Source organism: Parasteatoda tepidariorum, chromosome X1, assembly GCF_043381705.1.
Source record: "Parasteatoda tepidariorum isolate YZ-2023 chromosome X1, CAS_Ptep_4.0, whole genome shotgun sequence".
Taxonomy (NCBI): Eukaryota; Metazoa; Arthropoda; class Arachnida; order Araneae; family Theridiidae; genus Parasteatoda; species Parasteatoda tepidariorum.
In genome coordinates, this window is record NC_092214.1 from 11,546,705 (window position 1) to 11,568,987 (window position 22,283).

At 28.1% G+C, this 22,283-nt stretch overlaps 1 protein-coding gene across 6 annotated transcripts in view; it reads left to right on the forward strand.

Moving 5' to 3' along the window:
* LOC107436183 (troponin T) overlaps window positions 1-22,283 on the forward strand; it is an 82,220-nt gene that overhangs the window by 31,896 nt on the left and 28,041 nt on the right. The window contains exons 1-6 of one of the 6 annotated variants that reach the window (XM_071187416.1): window positions 1,477-1,488; window positions 6,636-6,653; window positions 11,774-11,788; window positions 14,211-14,225; window positions 17,592-17,640; window positions 21,886-21,999. In XM_071187416.1, the coding sequence (XP_071043517.1) occupies window positions 17,635-17,640; window positions 21,886-21,999 (120 nt within the window). In that variant the 5' untranslated portion in view covers window positions 1,477-1,488; window positions 6,636-6,653; window positions 11,774-11,788; window positions 14,211-14,225; window positions 17,592-17,634. Of the gene's footprint in view, window positions 1-1,476; window positions 1,489-6,635; window positions 6,654-11,773; window positions 11,789-14,160; window positions 14,226-17,591; window positions 17,641-21,885; window positions 22,000-22,283 lie in introns of those variants that run through there. The other 5 variants (XM_071187415.1, XM_071187414.1, XM_043044485.2 and 2 more) reach the window with 5 other exon arrangements.

Below are 22,283 nucleotides of genomic sequence, written 5' to 3' on the forward strand. Positions count from 1 at the left end.
AACAATATTAATAAAAATTTTCAAAAAAAAAGATATAATCTTTTCATCAGCTCACACGATTATATACGCAAAAATACTATTCAATATTAAACAATTTAAAAAGAAATGTATTGTCATTAACAGTGTTTGCCATTAAAATAAAAATAATTCAAAATTTTTTAAAGCACAAAAACAAAATTTCTTGACCTAATTTTTTTTCTCATTTTGCTAAATGTCAAATTTTCTTATATATAAAAAAATCAAGAGTATGGTTTTTGTTGTGATCGGTAACCTTAGTTACATCACTGTAAAAAATCGTGAACTACTTTGGCGAAAAACCTCTCTTTTTTTTTACTGACCAAAACAAAAAGGCGCATTTTTGATTTTACTTTCTGAAAATGTAACATACAACACTGTGTGAAATTTATTTTTGTGCTATAAAAAAAACTTATTATTTTGGTTATGAAATATTTTTTTAATGAGAAAGAAAAATCCTATTGATTTCTTCTCTTGTTTAAAAATATATACCTAACAATATGCGATAAAAATTGTCATTTACCTCGAAAAAATTATTGAAATTCGCACGAAAGCCAAATAATTATCGATGCGATGGGACAGGGATTTTAAACTGTAATTGTGCAGAACTGGATTTCAATCCAGGGCTCGAAAAAAAACTTAGGGGCCGCCCGTCCTCGGCGGTCAAAAACTCCCTGCGGACAACAAATTTCTCAAACCCGACATCCGCGCGGACGGCCATTTTCTNTTCGCACGAAAGCCAAATAATTATCGATGCGATGGGACAGTGATTTTAAACTGTAATTGTGCAGAACTGGATTTCAATCCCTAGTTGTGGTTTGAAACTCACTATACTGCAGGTACCAGCTTGTGCGGGAAGTAAATGCGGCTGGTGCGAAAGGCATTGTTGCCGTTGATTGCAAAATTCTGAGCCTTGACCACCATGGCTTACAACGTCTAGCTACAGATTACTTTTTTATTGTTTTAAATATCAAATATAGGAGAAAATAAAGTGTTTTACTTTAAATAATATTTTTTAATAAATGTCCTCATTTGTATTGTTATGGTTGGGTAATCAATCGAAAAATTATAAATTTAGGTAAAGAGCATCATTTCTATTTATTGTCTCATTTATATTCAAGCTTATGTTATTCTTCGTTTGTATTGTTATTGTTGGGTAATCAATCGAAAAACGATGTATTTAGGAAAAGAACATCATCTCTATTTATTATCTCATTTATATTCAAACTTATGTTATTCTTCATTTGTGTAGTTATTGTTGGGCAATCAACCAAAAAATTATGTATTTAGGAAAAGAGCATCATTTCTATTTATTGTCTCATTTATATTCAAACTAATGTTAATGGCATGTTTTATTCTTGTTTCAGGAAGAAGTAAGAGATTTTTACTATAGAAGCATGTAAAGTAAGGTTTTTTTGCTTTTTAAAATGACTAATTTTAATTTCTTAATTGCAGGACCCCATTTTTTAACAGGTAATTATTTTACACATTTATTTCAATGTGTCCCGTCCAACAAATGTTTTAATTATTCAATAAAATTTGGCAGAATAAAATGTTAACATTAATAAAAAGTCGAAAAGTAAGCTCCGTTTAAGATCAGTCAAGCTTTTGTAAAAGCATGTAATTTTCTATCTATAAGTAATAGCCAATTCAACAGGCAGTTTTTCTTGAATAATGAAGAAACAATAAGTGAAAAAATTTTTGTCTCATCTTAAATGACACCTGGAATAGAATATTGAGATCCTTTTATGTATTTTGCAAGACGCAAACTTTATTATAAATAATCAGTAACAAAATCAAAAGGTGTTGTAAACTAAATCTGGCTCAAAGCAAAGAAAATATTAAGAAAAAAGGTACCTTAGGTTAAAATATCTATTCTATCTGAAGAGAAAAAAAATCCACACAATTTGAAATTTCTCAGAAAAAATGGTTAAATGGCAATTTACTTAATTGTTATTTGGCCATATCCAAACAAAACAGTCAAATAACCGTAAATAAGATGGTATTCAAACTGTTAAATGTAAGAAAGACGCAATTTTAATTGCTTTCATTTAACCGGCATTTAATGCAATCTAATGAAGCCACTTAATTCTTTGACACTTATTATAGCTCTGTCAATCTCATGACAGACAGAATAGGATGCGAGTCCCACAGTTGACAGCACAATATTTCTCCCATTTCCTTTAACACATGAAGAGTTTCCCAATGTCCTACACGCGATTTTCCCTAATGTCGACTCCCGGGCACCTACACTCGCCGCTGTTTTATTTGACAACTGTTTCATCGCCTTATCTAGTAACCCTACTGAGAGGCAACCCTATGCTCGCCTCAATACAGCACTCACAAAATTCGTAAACGAATCTTCGCGCTCATGGATATTTTTAAAAGTTGCTTGTTTAAAAGTTGCTTGTTGAATTAAGTGAAGATTTTATCCTCGTTTAAGACTAGAAAAATTCAAATAACGAAAAAAAATACTTCGTCCTTCTATAAAGAAAGAGGAAGAAAAATTTACATACTCACAATTATTTCAGTTAATTACATAAATATTTCGGTTAAAATAAATTTTCAAATCGAAACTATTCCTGTAAATTAAATAAAAAATTTGGAGCAATAAAATATTTATATCTTCAGAATAATCAATTTCTTTTGGATACCATAATTAATAAACTAAGTTTAAAAAAAATAATCCCCTATGTAAATCAGCACATTATTAAGTGTTCATATTTTTAAAGAAAAAAGGATCACAAATTTTTTTACGCAGTTTGAAAAATAATGTTCCTTCATTTTTACCAGGTTTTTTCAATTATTTCTATTTTAGAAAAAATATGTATTCTTCAAAATGCTTACAATATCTTGAAGAAAAAAAATGCATATATTTTATGCTGAGCAACTTTTGATGGACAATATTTTCTCCATAAGAGAGTCTTTAGAAAAATTTGAAAATATTTTCATTAAATTTGTTCAAATATTTGCTGTAAAATGCGTGCTATTATGAAGACAAAGGGAAAAAATATTTTTAGTAAAGCCATGACATAAAGAAACAAATCTATCACTACTATTTTCGTATAGTTAATTTATTTTTTATAACATCAAATCATATTTATTAAAACTTAAAATTGTAGCTGCTTAACTTTCTTTAATGTTTCTTAAATTTTCTCAGTTAAAATTCCGATATTTTCTATTATTCTTGCTTCTATAACTATTATTTGTGTATATCTGAAATTACTCACCTGCTTTTTAATTGTTTCCTAATTAATTTTATGATATAATTTGCTAATATATATTTATCCTTTCATTCTATGCTTCATTAATTTCATAACTTATCCATCTTGTAACTTTTTATTCATATTTTATTACAACTTGAGCTTAGATTTTGTAACTCAACAATTGGTCTATATATTTTATAATTTTCTTATTCAATTTTTGGGCTTCTAAATAAGATATGGAAAAAATGCTATGAAAATTATTACATTTATTGTCACTCTAAATTGAGGCCTTTTTTTCCTCCTAAGTACGAAAACACATCTACTAACGTAACGTAATTTAACACGATTCATCTATTTTAATAAGAACGATTCAGAGAAAAGCAGGATAAGAAAAAGTGAGATGAGTATTTTAATTTATATTCTGCTTCAGAAATGAGACAAATGAGACAAATTGAGATTAAAATTTCAAAAGAATTTTTTAGTTGCTCGAATCATATAATAGTCTCCTTTGTTACAACTTGTTTTTTAATTTTTTTATGCAATAGCTTTTATTTTTTGTAATTTTCTTTAAAAGCTCAAACATTTATTCTTAGATTGTCATGCATTCTGTGTGTCTGAAAACTGTATGACCTATTTTATTTTATCTGTCCCTTGCAGTATGGTAATAATTGTTTCTTATTTGGTAATAAAAATCTTACTTTTGCTGAGATCGCAAGAGTTTTGTTTTATTATCATAACATCGATTAATTGTTTTAGAGAAAAGTGTAACTCCTCAGCCTTTCAACCAAATTGCTTTAAAACTACTTTCCTTATTTAAAGTAAATTGTTAAATTCAAAAATTGTTAAGATTCTCTTATTTGACTCAATATCTTGTCTATAATGAATCAGAAATAAATAAATGGATTGTCCTTAAATTGTTACACAGTTATGATATGAGAATGTCAAAGTTGATGCTTACTGTTTACATTATATTTTTATTTTACAAATCATAAAAAGTTTTCTTTAATCAAAATTGTGTTCACCTCCTATATATACTTTAACTGCTACAAATTTTTAAGTCTTGGCGACCAAAGCTATGGATTTGGCTAATACGTATAAAGGAATTTATCGTTCAGGACGTAACATTTACAAAAAAGTGTCGAATCTAAGTACAATTGTTTGGACACAAATATTATTGGCACAAATACTGCAAATGAGAATCATTACATCAAATTTAATCATAGTTATCAGTGTCAGAAAAGTAAAAAATAATGAATTCATATATAAAGCTGACAGCAAGAATCTCCTCTTCATTACACACATATATAAAAAGAAAATGCTTAAAACTCATAAATTGTGTAGTTACTTAAAGTAAAGGTTATAAAAACTAAACAATAAGGTACAAAATCCTGCTGCATTATTGAATATTGCGTCCACATACTTGTTAAGACGCCATAAATTATTTGAAATAAATTTATAAATATAATTAAAAAGCTATATCCTACTCATATATCCTACACCCACGACAAAGCTTTATCCTAAAAAGGAAACAAAAAACTAAGAAATAGAAAGAGACTGATAATATACAAAAACTTTTAAAGCAGCTAAATTTATTCACACCTCATGTTCACTCATGCGTTTTTTAAATCGTATGTTGCAAGTGAAACATGCGCGAATTAGTATTCGAAGATTTTTGCGACCCGACTTGGCGAATGTAACATTGGCGAATTTCAAAATACGGGGCCAAAGAAGTGCCCGGGAGTCGACAATGTTTAAAGTCGAGTCCTGCACTCCCCAATTTGTTAATTTGAGACCCTAGATTATTAGAATATTATACTTTCATTCACTCATAGATGACACCATCACAAAGCTGTCTAACATAAAGTATTTTCCATCTCTTACGATAAGTGAAGCAACCAGATAAACTAATTAAACCACATTCCACGGTCCATTTGATAAAACACAACTCAACCACAACCTAATTCCATTGTCCGACACCTAACGAGAACTCCAATGTCAATTTAAAATATTCTTTACTGTAAATTTTACGNGTTGATGCTTACTGTTTACATTATATTTTTATTTTACAAATCATAAAAAGTTTTCTTTAATCAAAATTGTGTTCACCTCATAAATATACTTTAACTGCTACAAATTTTTAAGTCCTGGCTACCAAAGCTGTGGAGTTGGCTAATACGTATGAAGGAATTTATCGTTTGGGACATAACATTTACAAAAAAGTGTCAAATCTATGTACGATTGTTTGGACGCAAATATTATTGGCACAAATACTGCAAATGAGAATTATTACATCAAATTTAATCATAGTTATCAGTGTCAGAAAAGTAAAAAATAATGAATTCATATATAAAGCTGACAGCAAGAATCTCCTCATCATTACACACATATATAAAAAGAAAATGCTTAAAACTCATAAACTGTGTAGTTACTTAAAGTAAATGTTTTAAAAACTAAAGAATAAGGTACAAAATTCTGCTGCATTATTGAATATTGCGTCCACATACTTGTTAAGACGCCATAAATTATTTGAAATAAATTTATAAATATAATTAAAAAGCTATATCCTACACCCACGACAAAGCTTTATCCTAAAAAGGAAACAAAAAACTAAGAAATAGAAAGAGACTGATAATATACAAAAACTTTTAAAGCAGCTAAATTTATTCACACCTCATGTTCACTCATGCGTTTTTTAAATCGTATGTTGCAAGTGAAACATGCGCGAATTAGTATTCGAAGATTTTCGCGACCCGACTTGGCGAATGTAACATTGGCGAATTTCAAAATACGGTGCCAAAGAAGTGCCCGGGAGTCGACAATGTTTAAATTCGAGTCCTGCACTCCCCAATTTGTTAATTTGAGACCCTAGATTATTCGAATATTATACTTTCATTCACTCATAGATGACAGCATCATAAAGCTGCCTAACATAAAGTATTTCCCATCTCTTGCGATAAGTGAAGCAACCAGATAAACTAATTAAACAACATTCCACGGTCCATTTGATAAAACACAACTCAACCACAACCTAATCTCATTGTCCGACACCTAACGAGAACTCCAATGTCAAGTTAAAATTTTCTTTACTGTAAATTTTACGATTAAATTGATGGACAGAATGCTGTCGGTTATTTTACCTAATTTTAGAATGAACATTCTAACAGGGCAGAGAACATTAAAAATATAAATTTGTATGCAAAATAAAAAAAAAAGAACTACATTTTCTAAACAATTTAAATATGAACAAAATTCCTCCAAAAATTTAATATTGAATAAAAGTCGCCTTAACAGTTTATAAAAAACCTAATATTTTTAATGAGTCTGAAATTTCAAACCACATAATTTGTCCTGTGTCTCTTTGTTCTGTGTGAAAATCGAAATCAATGACTATTTTTTTTATTTTTTATTCTATAGGCGTCCACTGATTTATTCGTAAGTATGATACTTAACATTTGTTTCATTTATTTGAGTAACTTATTTTTACTAGCTCACTTAAAGAATTTCTGAACAATATCGGCATATACATCTTACTCAATATTTACATATCTGAAACATTGTTGTAAATAATTTATGCTTTCACACATTTTTTTTGAACCAAAAAGAATGAAAAAAATTTGATTATTATTGAAGGAAAAAACTAGAAGAAATGAATTTTTTCTTGCAGAGCCGCGATGGCTCAGGGGATAAAACGCGCTTTCCAATGGCCGATCCCAGCGAACCGCCTTTGATCCCAGCGATGGCTGGTCGATAAGAATTCCGCATCCGGCTTGCACCAACCACAGTGATGATATAAAATATCCTCAGTGGTACAATAATCATGGGTCAGAGTTCCCTTGCTGTCAGGCTAAGAATGGGAGGATCTCGTGGTCTTCCTCTCCATGTAACGCAAATGGAGATTAGTTCCATCAAAAAAGTCCTCCACGAAGGCAAATTTCTCCTAATGCTTAATCGAAGATTTCCCTTGTCTTCTGGATAGGGTTCATAATTTCAAGGCTACGGAGTAAAACATTAGTTGTCTTGAACCCGAAAATTGGATCGGCCTTTCAACGATGGTTATAATAATATTCTTTCTTGCAGTCTATTAAAATATAATAAAATTATTATACAGTAATTGAATATTCTACACTAGTAGTCAAGTACTTTATCTACTAGAGCTGCACATTGGAGTGACGCTCTGACAAGTAACAATAAGGATGATCCTAGACATCTGAATTTTGATGCTCTGGATGGCTCTCCTGCTAGCCCTGCGAGCGAGATCGGGCACCGATAATTTGTAGAGTTTCACCCTCGGTCCTTACGCAGGCTGATCAAAGTGCTTAACCACTTTCTTACTGACCGCAACCAGTGATGGTTGACTTCGGTGTCTTTACGATCAGTCAACTGCAAGACATTGTTAAAATTCAAAATATTTCATACGTTTTCATTATTTTTTAAAAAAAGCTAAAAATAGTATAATGACTTTACTTTCGACAGTTAAACAGCAAAATATGCCGTTTTGTGTATATCTCTCAATTCAAGAGAGATTTCTAATATATAATTTAGTTCAATTATTCTTTCCTGATTAATAGAAATTCTAATTAAGGATTTTATTTAAAATATCGAATGATTAGTAGATTCTGTTGGTATTCAAATAGTGGGTTGAATTTCTAAATAACTTGTCGGTCAACTTTTTATCCTGGACAAATGTTTGTTTAAGAATATGGACACAGCTCGAAATATGTGCTTAAAAAAATGGACACAACTGGAAGTACGTGTTTAAGAGAATGAATACATCTCGAAAAACGGTTTAAAAAATGAACACAACAAAAAATGCACCTTTTACATGTTCAACACAAGTTTAATAATTTAATGAGGAATTTCGTACCTACTTTTCCTAATTTAAAATTAAAAAAAAAACTCTAAGCATTATTATTTGGGGCAAAGTTTCGGACTTTGAGAGTCCGTTTAGCTGGGTATATTGCAGATGTAACTTTTCAAGCATCTTTTCGCATTCAGTAAACTAAAAGATAAATTGGTTTTAAAAAATCTACATTCGTATAACGCCAATTTAATACCATTATTATAAATTTATAGAACCCGTGACAAGTTTCTAAAAAGAGACTTTTAATATCTTTACGAAAAATACCATTTTAAAAATGAAATGTACTGAGAGATTTGAGCGAATTCCACTTAGACTTTGAGGTTGGGCAGCTGTAAAGTGCAGGGTAAAGCCTAAATCATGATTAACAAGAAAGGCAGTTCAAGCTAAGTTGCTCTAAATGAACAGAATAGACCTTTACAAAGAGGATAGTTTAAGGAGCTCTTTTTGCCGCACACTTTGGACAGTCTCTGACCATCCGCGCCATTCATCATGCATACAACTTGAATAGTTATTTCTTTGAACAATTAAAAATAAAAGAAGACTATGGCAATTTTGAGTCCAGAATTATGAGATTCATTAATATGATGTGAATTTAATATTATACATGAATGTGAAGAATACTTTGTGAATCTTCCAACCCTTCCCTTCTATTAATTTACATGAAAGCAGATTCGATGAAATGTTCATACACCTTTTTTTAATAAAAATCCTAAATTATTTTTTAACTACCGATTATATCCAAGTTTCAGCATGATATTCTATTGCGTATGTAAAGTTTTTTAAAAATAATTTTATTAATAAACAATAATAATGGGACATCAATACTTTTGAAAGGATATCGCATATTTATATTGATTATTTTGTTTTAAGTCTAGATTATTTTGAAGAGAAATATAATTTTTTTAAAACTTACCTAATGCGTGAACGGAACCAGAGTACTGCATAATATTTAGTATCTATTATTAATCAAAAACTTGACATATCCCTAGCAGCAAAATAACCCTGCCAATATTCATGAATCTTGGCTATATAAAATTGTCGTCCCACTCACTCAATATTTTACTGCCACTTTACAACCACAACGTAGAATTGTCAGTCATTTAGCCAATATATTGGTCCCCTATATAGGCCATTCTAGAACCAACATCAAAAAATATATGCATGTTCTTATAGGATCCCTATTGAGCTACTATTGAACCTGGCGAGAGTAAAATTGTTGCTATAGTAATGTGTTTTATTTAATATAAATTAATTTCTTTTGCTTCCGCTAGCAACCAGACTATTCAATTCAAAGAAAGTGAGATAATATCTTTCCTAGTTTGAGATAGAATTGTGGAATAAAATACAGAAGGGAGTTTTCAATTAAAATTTACTCCAATATGTATTAAAGCATAAAATGTTGGGATGCTGCTCAAACATATGCCCCGTTAAAGATAATCAGTCTTAAGAGCGTCTACAAGTTAAAATTATTTATTAAGTAACAAAATTAAGGATGCAAAAATAGAAATCCTCAAAAACAGGCATCAATTCTCGCCATCAAGGGAAAAACTGCTATTCGAAGCATTTCCAAGCGAAGTGGTGGTTCAAAACTCACGTCTGGAAACCTATATGAGCTTGTTTCACTCTGCTATGCTTCTTTTGTTAATGAATTCAAAAGAACTGCATTAGATGATGTTTCATTTAAGTTAGAATTATCAGTTTTAAAAATATGGCTGTTTAGCAATAAGGAAGATAATAAAAATATCTTATTTCATGATATAGAGGAACAAATTTTTAATTCTAAGCACACGGGACACAGCTAACCATAACTCCTTAAACTCAAACATTTTTTCGTATTTTTATTAGGTCTCTTTTTACTTGTAAATTTTAAACTAATACCGTTGATTATGAATAACACAATAAAAAAATTCTATTTTTCCAAAAGATTTTCCTTGTGTATATATACATTCCCTGGCCATGTTATTAGACACACTACAGGAATTTATGTAAAATCTTAATTATCAAGTGATACTATATGGCACTCATATTTTTGCGCTGCTGAAACCGGCTTGTACTTGTTTATTTTCGTCTATCAATTGGTTAACATTGTAACACAATACATTAAAAAATCATATTTTAATGATCATAATCAATTAGTATATAAAAAATCTCCTGAATAAAAACCCATTACATATGTGTTTATTGTGTATAACAGCGTGCAAACCATGTAGTTATTAGAACACTAGACTGAGTCTAATAATTTGGTCTAATTATTATAATATACTAATATAATATCTGATATAATAATTATTCAATATTTATATCGTCTAATTTAAACAATTGTCTTCAATTTCATTCACTGAAAAAGGACTCAAGAAAAGAATCCTGAAAGAAAACAGTCTTCTAACATAGCTTTTTTAAACTACTGGACTTTTTTTTTTATTTTTATTTTTTTTAACAAAAGTTGCATGATTACAGCATTTATTAGGACCCTACAAATTATACGAACAGGTGATCTAGATAAAGGCAGAAAAAAATCTCAATTTGAAAAAAATAAATAATTTTAATTTTTTTTATTATTTTAATTTTAAATTTTCACTTATTGCGTTATAGATTTTAGCTGAGTCACTTTCATTCATTATTAAAGCTTTTAAATGAAAAATGAAGTTTGTCCAAAACTGAACAAATTCTAGTTCGTAATATTTGGTTGTTAAAGGATGCAACTCTAAAAGTATTCTTGGATTTGAAGAAAAATCCAAAATTGCATGAAAAAAAAACAGTAAAGAAAAGTTTATCTTTTAAATGAAGACATCCAAAAATGCAGTTAATCGTTGAATATGTGGACAATTGCAAAACATATATTTTTCCGCATATTTGTAAAATTTTTAGGGCCTTAATAATTATTTATAAATTTATTTTTAATTTATTTTCTCAATATAATTTGCTTTTAAACAATCATTGTTTTAAGTCGTTAGAAAGAGTAAAATGCTTTAGAATATAAAAATTATTTTATATTGAAATAATGAATTATACGTTATTCAAATACATCAACAAATACATCAAAATGATTTCTACTATTCTTAATCTTTAGTTTTGATTTCTATTATAATTCAAATTAGTATGTTTCAATCTTACCTATGTTTCAATCATTCTCAATCTTTACTTTCGTGCATGATTTTGAACTTTTTAGTAAAAAATATTTTAATTAAGAAAAGTTTTTAGCTTTTTTTTGTTTTTGTGATTTACTTTTGGTTTGAAATAATGAATTATGCCTTGTTCAATGCAAACAGCAAATATATCAAAATGACTTCTACTATTTTCAGTCTTTACTTTTGATTTCTGCTTTAATTAAAATTAGTATGTATTTTACTTGTGTGCGTGATTTTGAACTTTTAGCAACAAATATTTTAATAAAAAAAGGTTTTTATATTTTTGTTGTTTTTGTGATTTACTTTTTGTTTGAAGTCTTTCAGGTTTCAGGAGCATGTAAGTTCTTTTATTATACTAAAAATTATTATATTAAAGATGTTTCTCATGTTACTAAATTAGTACAATTTAAATAAATGATACTGTTTTTAAACCGCTCTTTTATGCAAAAGAGCTTCTTTGTTTTCATATCATTTTACTCATGTCTTTGATTACAAAATGTTCGAATGCTTTATAACACTAATTTGTTTTGGAATTATTTATTGTTATTTTCTCTCAATTTCAGGCAATCTAATTTGAGGTAATTTTTTCTCATTATTATTTCTTATATTTACATGATATGTATAGATATTTAGTCATATTTTGCATAAATTGTCCGAAATTAGAACAAGCGAAAAAGTGAACTTATCAATTATTTAAATTATTAATAAGAAAGATTTATTCGATAGATAAGCATTGCTGTAATTTTTTGGGTACTCACATTAAAATAATAAAATCAGAGGGTTAATTTTAAGTATGCCAGAAATGTTGCTCGAAAAAGGATACTTTTAAAAATCAGGTTCAATGCGTGAATTATTTAATAAAAAATAACTTAAACAGTTTTTTTAAATCTCTTTTCGAGGATATTCTATTGACTATGAAAAGTATTCTACGAGGGGAAAAATAAGATATTTTAAGGATAAAGGTGGGATCAATTCAGTCGTTAATTCTGAATTCAATTGATATTTATGTTAGATACACTCTGTCAAAAATTCCGGATCAAATCACGGTAAAAAGTACCGCCACTCAGGGTGACGGTACTTTTAACCGTAAGATCCTTTTTTGCCGTAAAATTTCCCTGTGAACACTTCGACATTGGCCCTATTCAACTTCTAATTGAAGGAACATGAATTGGTTACAAATACAACACATTTTACGTTATTCATTTTCTAAATTAGACTAATTTAGTCGAATGATATATCTTTAGAAATGGTGTTTTTAATCACGAGTAAAGCTTTATAATTCTTCACTTTTTATAGGCTCTGTTAAGAAAATTTAAAGGAGACAAGCTTGTTAAAAAATATAATTCAATATAAATAAATTAAAGAGGAAAACAAAGTTTTAAATATTTTTACTTTTTCAAATATTTACCTAATACAGAAGAACGACATTGTGCTAATCAATTAAATAAAAAAGCAATATCATGCCATGATAGAGTGGAAGTTTTTTATTGATATTATGATGTTCAATTCATAAGAAATAAGATTCAGGGGAAAAATACATTTCTCAAATCTCACAAAAAGACGTTCAACACCAATAACTGGTAGAAATTACCAGGGCTACAGCTTAGTACACACGAGTTAAATTTTCTAATAAAATAAAAAACAATTCGCAAAAAATGTTCAAATGAATCAAATTGAATGATGGTTTTCAAATGTATTGATTTACGTTCAAAATATCTTTCTTAATATAGAGAGAGTACAAATTATTAATTTTAATTAAAATATGCCAATATTTATTCTCCAAAAAGGCTTAGATTAAAATTAATTTCATTTTTTCCTCAGATATACCTTTGTAACTCATAATAAATGACTATTTAATAATTTATTAAGTTTCTCCAAGTTAACCACATTGCTTGTCCACGTTAGCCCCCAGTAAAGGGGTAAAAAACCCCTCCCTTTTTTTTAAGAAAACTATTATGCAAAAATTACACAACTTTGTACACTGGTGTAAGAAATTCAGAGAATTTGCGGACGATTATCTCTAGAACTACAGGACCGATTTCAATGATATTTGATATGTACAAGCATTGATACAATACAAAACAAATAACCATTCAACAATTGTAATACACACGCATGATCATGTGTAACACTCGTTGGAGTCGGAAGGTATGAAACAGTGGTTGTAGAATAAACAAAACAAAAAATGGGTTAATAAGGAGTATGGTCCCCTCTTACAGATATACAGGCCTTGCAGCGTGATTCCATACTTGAAATAAAGCTGTTAATAATTTCCAATGTCAATTTTCCTGAATTGTCCTGTGGTATACCTTCCGACTCCAACGAGTGTTACGCATGATCATGCAAGTGTGTATTACAATTGTTGTATATTTATTTCTTTTATATTGTATCAATGTAAGTACTCATCAAATTTCTTTAAAATCTGTCGAGTAGTTCCAGAGATAATCGATTAAGTTTGCAATTCTCTTAATTTCCTACACCAGTGTAGTTCTTGCTATAAATCAAAATGCAAGTAAACGATCAAATTATTGTTAAAGAAATTTACTCAATCAGTTAAAAATTATATTAAATATGGTTTTTTGATAAATTAGTAAAAAATGTCTACACCTGCCCTATCGCCCTTACTAAAATATCAATAGGTATCTGTAAGTAATAATGGAGGTTCCAATTATTGCAATCTTTCTCTACATTTTTTATCGGCGTTACTCTAATTAAAGGCTATAATTTTAAATAACTGTTATTTTATGCTGCTGTTAAAAGATTGCATTTTTTATAACACATTATTTACTATATATAAATCAATAAGAGTTTTATTTTAAAGAAAATGAAAAGTTTGATATTTACACAAAATTATTATTATTTTTTTTTGTCAGTAAACATCTTTGTTCTAATAAAAAGCAATGTTTTTAAATGTTTGTTATTTTAAGCTGATGTTGAAAGGAACATTTTATCAAATTTTTATTACATGTTTATCAATAAAAGTCTTTTTTTTCATTATAGGCGACCAAAAAAGAGGTAATATTTTTTTAACTTATAAAATGTGGCACGTTTTGTCCTTGTCGTGGCTGAAAGTGTATTTTTCGTTTTACACAAAAATAATTATATGTTGAGTGATAAATTCGTACTTTAAATTTTTACTTAATTATTTATCATTTTTGAGTTTATCATGAGATTATGGGCATTCTTTTCATAATTTAAATAAAAATATAATATTGTATATCATTATCATATATGGCAACGTTACTTTTAAAAAGTAACGAGTAAAAGTACAAGTATTTTTCAAAAAAGTAACGAGTAAAAAGTAAAAAGTTCTTATTTTAAAAAGTAACGAGTAAAAAGTACAAGTAAAAGTACAAGTACTAAACAAAAAAAGCAACGATTTAAAAGTACATTTCTAGGCAATCGAAAATTCAAAGTTACCTAAAATTTCATTGAATAATATTCTTATGTTCTTTCATGTTTTTGCAAAATTGTTGTTATTTATTTAATTATTTTAAATTTTGAAAGTTATGGACATTAATTTATTTTTAAATTCGGAAGAATATTATAATATAATTTTATAATATAATCGTATAATATAATTTTAAAATCAAATATAATTTTAATATCAAACTTTTTATGGATTTGCACGAAAAAGAAATTTTATCTATTGATTTTAATTTTTAGTTTATTATTTTTATTTATTTAAATTACCATTGATTTAAAATTGTTTTACTCTATAGAAACACGTTTTAAAAGCACAAACATAGCAAACACAGATAGCTTTGTGATCTTTGAGCTAGTAAAAACTAATTGAATGTGCAGTATAAGTTGAAACAGAACAGTCTACAGTTTTATTAGTAACAATGGCTAATGCTGAAGTCAAACGAGAAAATCATTTCCCGAACATTTCTGCCTAACGGAATAATTAAAATTTGTAAACGAATTATAGTATCATCGGCTAAATTAATACCTTCGAGTTTTCAAGAGTTAAAATAGTAATTATAAAAGGTTTTAAGTACCACAAATAGTTTTGAAGTTCGCAGAGATTTGACTGGGCGTTGTTTGACAAGGTCGGGCATAAGCATAATTTTAGTAAAAAATGTACTAGGTAAAAGTGTATTTAGTAAAAAATTTATTAAGACAAAAATGTATTATTAGTGAGTTCAAAAAGAAAATTGAAAAACGTAATGACAAAATCCAACATTTTTTATTTAAAATGTATTAAATAAATGCATAAAACTCGAAAATAACTTGCTAATTAATATTTTTATTCATTTTGCAAAATAATTGCATTTCGAAAGTGGTGTCACTGAGTCTGCTGAGAGAATTTCTCAGAACGTGCTTAGCCACGCTGAATAAGTGCTCCACGGGAGCACTAGAAGGTACTGCAATATTATATTTCATATACAATTTTTTTACGATTGGATATCGATTCAAAATTGATTTGCTTTTCGTTTCGAATTTTGAGCTCATGTATACCATAAATTCTTCTGTCGCTGGTGATTGACATGATGTTTTCAGCTTTAGAAAATCTAAAATCCCTGGGGTTTTTTTTCTGTTACGTTATTAGTTATAGCAGGGTGTTCAGCTTGGACAATTTTTTGGTAGCCTCCTCCCTATCTTTTTCTTCCAACCAATTAAATTTGATGCAAGGTACCAGACCAACAGCAAACTCTTTTTAATTTAATTTTTTTTTTAAAAGCTTACCGAGTTTTAGAAAAAAGTAACGATTTCATTGGACATTTCCGTTACAAATACTTTTACTTTTTCCCCAAAAAAGTAACGAAAGTACAAGTAAAAGTACTAAATTTAAAAAGTAACGAAGTACAAGTAAAAGTACGTACTTTTTACTTGTACCGGCGGTACAAGTAACGAAAGTAAAAGTACTGCCATATATGATCATTATAAGACATGATAGTGTATAAAATTTTAAAATGTGGCTCGTTTTGTCCTTGTCATGGCTGAAAGTGTATTTTTCGTTTTACCTATAAATAATTAAATGTAGAGTGATAGATTTTTACTTAATTATTTATCGTTTATCATGACATTAATACCTGTTTTCTGTTTATAATTCAACTAAAAACTTTATATTGTATATCATAATAAGACACGAGAGTGTATAACATTTTTTTAACAAACATATCTTAATTAAAAATTTGCTTGCTTACATAAATTAGTTGGGTTTAACATAATCCAATATCCAAAATTTTTAATAATTACTCTAATAAGGCATAAGTTTTAGAGTAACTTGAGAAATACTTTTTTTAATTCTTGAGATCTCTAAGAGTTACAAAAGTTTACATGTTTATACGCTCCAAAATAGTAAAAAAAAACTTTACTTAATTCATCTACGTTATATTAATTTGTAAAGAGTTAATACTACACATAATTCGTCCAATATGTTTATTTGTTAGGAATTTACTATACTTAATTCGCCGATACGTTATGTTTATTTGTTAACAGTTAAGATAATGGGGTAGAAACTTTTTATGGCACTTCGGTACATTGGTTTTATGGCACATTGGTAATTTCCAAAAAGAAAAACTGTATTCATGCAAACCCAAAATAAAAGTTCAAATGTTTTCAAAATTAAAACAAGTTATAGCAAAAGCTCCATTTTGCAGCTTGACCTAATTTTATATTTTGAAACTTAATGTTCGTTCTAGGTTTACCTGTAGTCATTTTTTTTTATCTACTTCAAATTTTAAATTACCAATAGAGAATTTTTATAAAAATGATTCTCCTGAGGTTTATTATGTTATTGTATAAAGCAGTTGTATTTGCTGAATAATAATTAATTAATGAAAAATTAAGACATTTCTTTCGACATAAAACTACATTATTAACCATATGCTTGATTTGTCATTAAAATAATAATATGATTTATAAAAGAATAAAATGGTGCAGACATGAATCGAAACAATTCCTTAAATAAAATAAAAATACTGTTGCATTAAGTAAATGCCAAAAAAGTATTCAAAATCGCAAATTAATATTTAAACGAGAAAAAGTCGAAAATGCTATGGAAAATTAAAAAAATCGCAAATGAGAAAAAAAAAGCTCAAACTAGCAAAATCTAAAAGCGAAGATTTGGAAAAAGATAATTCGGTACACGAACCTCCATTTGCAAGCAAACAAGTTTTCTGTGTTTTTCATACTGTCTCTAAAACACTAGAAACTTGGCAGAGTTTTGTCCTCAATTAAATATTATTTTGCCACTTTTACTTACTTTTTAATTCAAAAATTATGTATAAAGGATTATGGAATAATCTGAATTATCAAAGAATATAAAAATAATTAGAAATTAGTTTCATAATAGCAATATCTTATATATGCTCCCTGTTGGAACCTTATTTTATATTTATTTAAGATTTATACAAAATTTCTTTGCCATTTTAGAGAGGACCCACCGAAGCCAGAAATTTCTGAAGCTGAATTGGCTATGGAGGTTTTTATTTAATTTTTACTATTAATTTAATTTTTATTATAGCTCGTTCACCAGGAGTTGGCTCCGTCTTCACGTGGTATGCGAGGATACTATTTCGCTATTTTTGGGAGAAGGCTGTGAGCAATCCTGAGTAAGGTTGCTATTTTGCCAGAATATTTTTTTCACAAACTTTATCTTCAACATTAAATACTTCATAAATTTGATGATATTTCTCTCTTTTGAGTGAATAGTTTGTCATTTTTTAGATATTTTGCTGGGAAAAAAGCAGTTTTTAAACTTAGAATATATTTAATTAGCTAGACGAAAGGTATAACAGCAGATAATAAAGCGAAATTAGTGACTGAAAAAGAAGTCACTGTTTGTGTTTGGCACACATTAAGGGTTGTCTCAATTTCAAGCTCGGAGATGTTTCTCTTCTTACTCCCACACTGAAGTGAACTCTGCGTTCGAGGGGGGGAGGAGCCAAGTGCCTACTCCTGGTGAGTGAACTATACTACAGTGATGCCTGTTAAACGGACAATATCTGTAAGTCCTGTCTAAACTGATCTAATTGATCAAATATAATTTGTCTACTGTAAGAACTCCCCCCGCCACTAAGTCTGAAGCAGTCTGCTGCTATGGAAACAAGAATAGTTCATTTCAGGAGAAGGGTAGCTTCTCTTCATTCCAGGGCTAACACAGTAGACCGAAGAAAAGGATTCCCTTTCTCTATCCGAACCATGCCAAAACCTGTTCCAAACGATAACCCCTACTTGAAATAGTTATACCTCGTTACCATAGTCACCGATCCAGACAAATGGCTAGGGGAGTTCTTACTTTAGACAAACGATACCAAACTGACAAAAGCAATTATATTTCCATTTTTAAGTTTACTACTGTCAAAGTGGACAATATAATTGTTGTCCTAAACACAGGTTTCACTGTACTATTTATTTAAGGAAGTTTGATATACACAAATTTACACACATTATATGAATTTTTAAATCAATCAGCCTGTTTTTCAGTTTATTAACTTGAAGAACTTAATATTTAATATATATATTAAATAATATTAAATTTTAATAGGAAAATATTTTATGTATATATATATTAGAACTTAATTAAAAAATAAGCACACTTAATTAAAAAAAATTGCTCAAATTTACACACATTATATGAATTTTTAAGTCAGTCAGCCTGTTTTTAAGTTTATTTACTTGAAGAACTTAATATTTAATATACGTATTAAATTAGATAAAATTTTAATAAGAAAATATTTTATGCATATATATTAGAACTTAATAAAAAAATAAGCATAGTTGATTAAAAAAATTGCACAAATTTACACACATTATATGAATTTTTAAATCAGTCAGCCTGTTTTTCAGTTTATTAACTTGAAGAACTTAATATTTAATATTATGAACAATCATTGTAAATGTTTAATCAGGGGTCTGTCCAGACATTTTGTGAAAAGTCCGTTTTTGTAAAATTGTGAAAAAATTGCTCGTAATTTGTGAATATAAAGTAAGCGTTAAATCACACTCTTTCAACCAGGGTACTGCTTTTATGAATTTGTGCCAATAGGGTCCTTATTGCAAAAAGTTTTTCAAGGCGTTTTTAAATTGTAAATAGCTGTAAGATTATGCTCAACACTGTGAAACTATAATTTAAAAAAAATTTCAAAAATAAAAAGCAATTGCTGTTTCTAAATTAGAGGTGCAACATACAAATAAATATTTGGTATTCAGCCTATACTATTGAATGCACAATATTCATTTCGGACGAAAATAGGAAGAAGCGTCTGCCGAAGACAAAACTTAATTCGTTTACATCTATCCTTATTTTTTTCCCCTTGGGGAGGGTTTAGTCGATTAACAAAACAATAACGAAGATAAACAAATTTCTGAAGGGTCCGATTAAAAGAAAAATCATTTTGCGAAGGGTCCGTTTTTAAGTTAAAATATTTTGTGAAGTGTCCGTCAACGGACCCAAATTTCTTCTAAACTGACCCCTGCTAATACATAATATTTTCCAATATATAGATTAGAAAATATTTTATGTATATATATTAGAACTTAATAAAAAAATACATGGAAACAATGTACTTTTGGTCCGGTATTTTGTATTAAATTGCATTTTCTTCACAATTTTATTTTAAAAAATTTAATTAAAATTGTTTTTAATAAATTGCATGAAACTAAAATTGCATAAAAAGACTTTTACAATTACATTTTTAATTTTCTATATCATATTTTCTTATTATATTTTTAAAATTTACATGTCTTTTTATATTTTTATAGGCATTCTTAAAGAGGGTAATATTTTTTGAATATTTAATATGTGTCATATGTTTCGTAGCATGGCTATAAAATTGCCTTGTTCGTAAATTCGTGATATTGTGAATTAAGTTGTTTCGTTGCGAATTCGTGATGCTTTATTTGTTTTGTTTTTTTAACAAAATGCATTGCTTTCTTATTATTTATATAAAAATGTGTGTTTAACTATAAATTTTAACTTGAAACACGACATATCCCTTCATACGAGCAGTCATTAGAAGATAGTTATCTGTTAGCATTTGTAGGCATTAGAAATAGTGTCATCTGTATTCATGCCAAATTTTTAGAAATTACTATAAAATTTTACATATGAAAGCAACCAGAATGTCAATCCTCAGTTGCGCTGATAATTTTTTTAGGTTCTGAAATCAAATATAAATTTATTTCGTCTATTTCGAAGTAATTATTAAGTTATGAAAAAAACTACAATTTTTGAATACGTCGCCAAGTCCAATTCAATCCGCAGATGAAGAGCACTATTGGCTGTACTTTAATTAAAAACTTTTCTCCTCTTATATTTACGCTTTAAAAGGCTTGATTTAAAAGATTAAATTATATAATTAGGATTAAAATTCTTTCAGTTTTTGTATAATTCTGCACTTTTTTTAATAACAATATTTTAGCTAAGTTAGAACTATAGCGAAAATCGTTTGTGATTAATATTTCGAAGGGATCATAAACGTGATTTTTCCAACGGTATTGTTCATCGCAAATTTGGAGGGATTCCATCTATTCTTTAGAATTTTTTTGTTCATTTTTAATAATTTAAATTTCACCAACTTGCGAAATAGACAAAATATTTTATATACATTGTTTCACAACCGAAAAAGTAATTTTATTAAAATTTAAAATTTCATCTTTATGTGCTTCGATTACATAAATATTCAACACTGAATTTCTAAAGCTTTTTATTTCGTTAAATGTAATGATAACCTTAATATGAGCGAATTAATTTGCAATTAATGGATACTTTTATTGTTTCTTATTAGTAAGGTGTAAATCCTACATTCATAATGAGTGATTTAATTCTACTCTTCCAAAACTTTTGAACAGTTTCGACGAATAAGTGAGATACCCTCTTAAATAGATTTTGTTCAAATTTTTACTTACTAAGTAAAAATCTTCGAAGAATTGATTACAGATATGCTAATTAATTCTCGTTTTAGAAACAGAAATTTTGACATAAAAACGTTTTTGTGTTTTTCACATTATCTTTTCAACTAGTTATAAACCTTTTGGCTTCAGTTATAGAACTCGTTAAGCAGAAATAGTTCGGTGTAAAGAATAGTTTTTATCTATTATCTTTTATTATTCAGATTAATAAGCGTAGAAAAGTGTTTGTGTTGTTTTGTATAATTATTTTTACATGGTTTAAAATGATACAAATGATTTACATGATTCGAAATGTGATTAAAATCTGTTGAATAGACAATAATAAAATTAAATCGATTGAATAATAAAATAAATATTTAAAAATATGAATTTTTGATATTTTTTCCTCTCAAATTCTTTGACCAATTCCGCTCAAATTTATTATATAAAATTAAATAATTTGAATTTATGTTAATACACTGGTGAAAACAATTGAAGGGGAAAATGTTTTTTTCCCTTTGCAATAAAAAAAACTAGCAAAGTAAATAAAACTAATCCAAAATATAATCCAATAAAAGACTAATATATTCCTTTTTACTAAAATTTCACTTAGCGTTCTTTTTCATTAACAGAACATCCATTGGACAAGGAAAATATCTTCTCATAAAAAAAGGAGACAAAATCGATGTTAATATCTAGGTGTAATTAATGTAAAAGAATGGCCTAAAAAGTTTCAACATCTTTTCAAACATTAATTATAAAAAGTGTAATATTATGAGCTCTTTTTTTTAATATGACCGCTTCGTTCTCTAACTCATAATTAATTTTGAAACAGAAAATGCGTAAGAAGAAAGAAGAAGAAGAAGCCATGTGGGCAGAATATATAGAACAAAGAAAAATTCAAAAACAAAAAGAAGAAGAAGAACTAAAGAAATTAAAAGAAAGACAAGTATGTTTTTTTCACAATCTACAAATAATTAAATTTTCATGAGAATTATACTTTGAGTAAAAAAAAGTATTATTCTTTTTGGAATTCATGCGAAGTTATTATAATTTCGCAAAGAGGGTTAATCATTATATATTTATTTATATAATTTTTGACTGCACAAGTTTGTATACTTTTGGTTTTAATGTTTGCTGCACGGAGAAACAAAATTCTGCTGTATATATATGCTGTCACTATATGCTGTTGACATTCCCGGTAAAAAAAATATATAAAAGAGGATAGTTTTC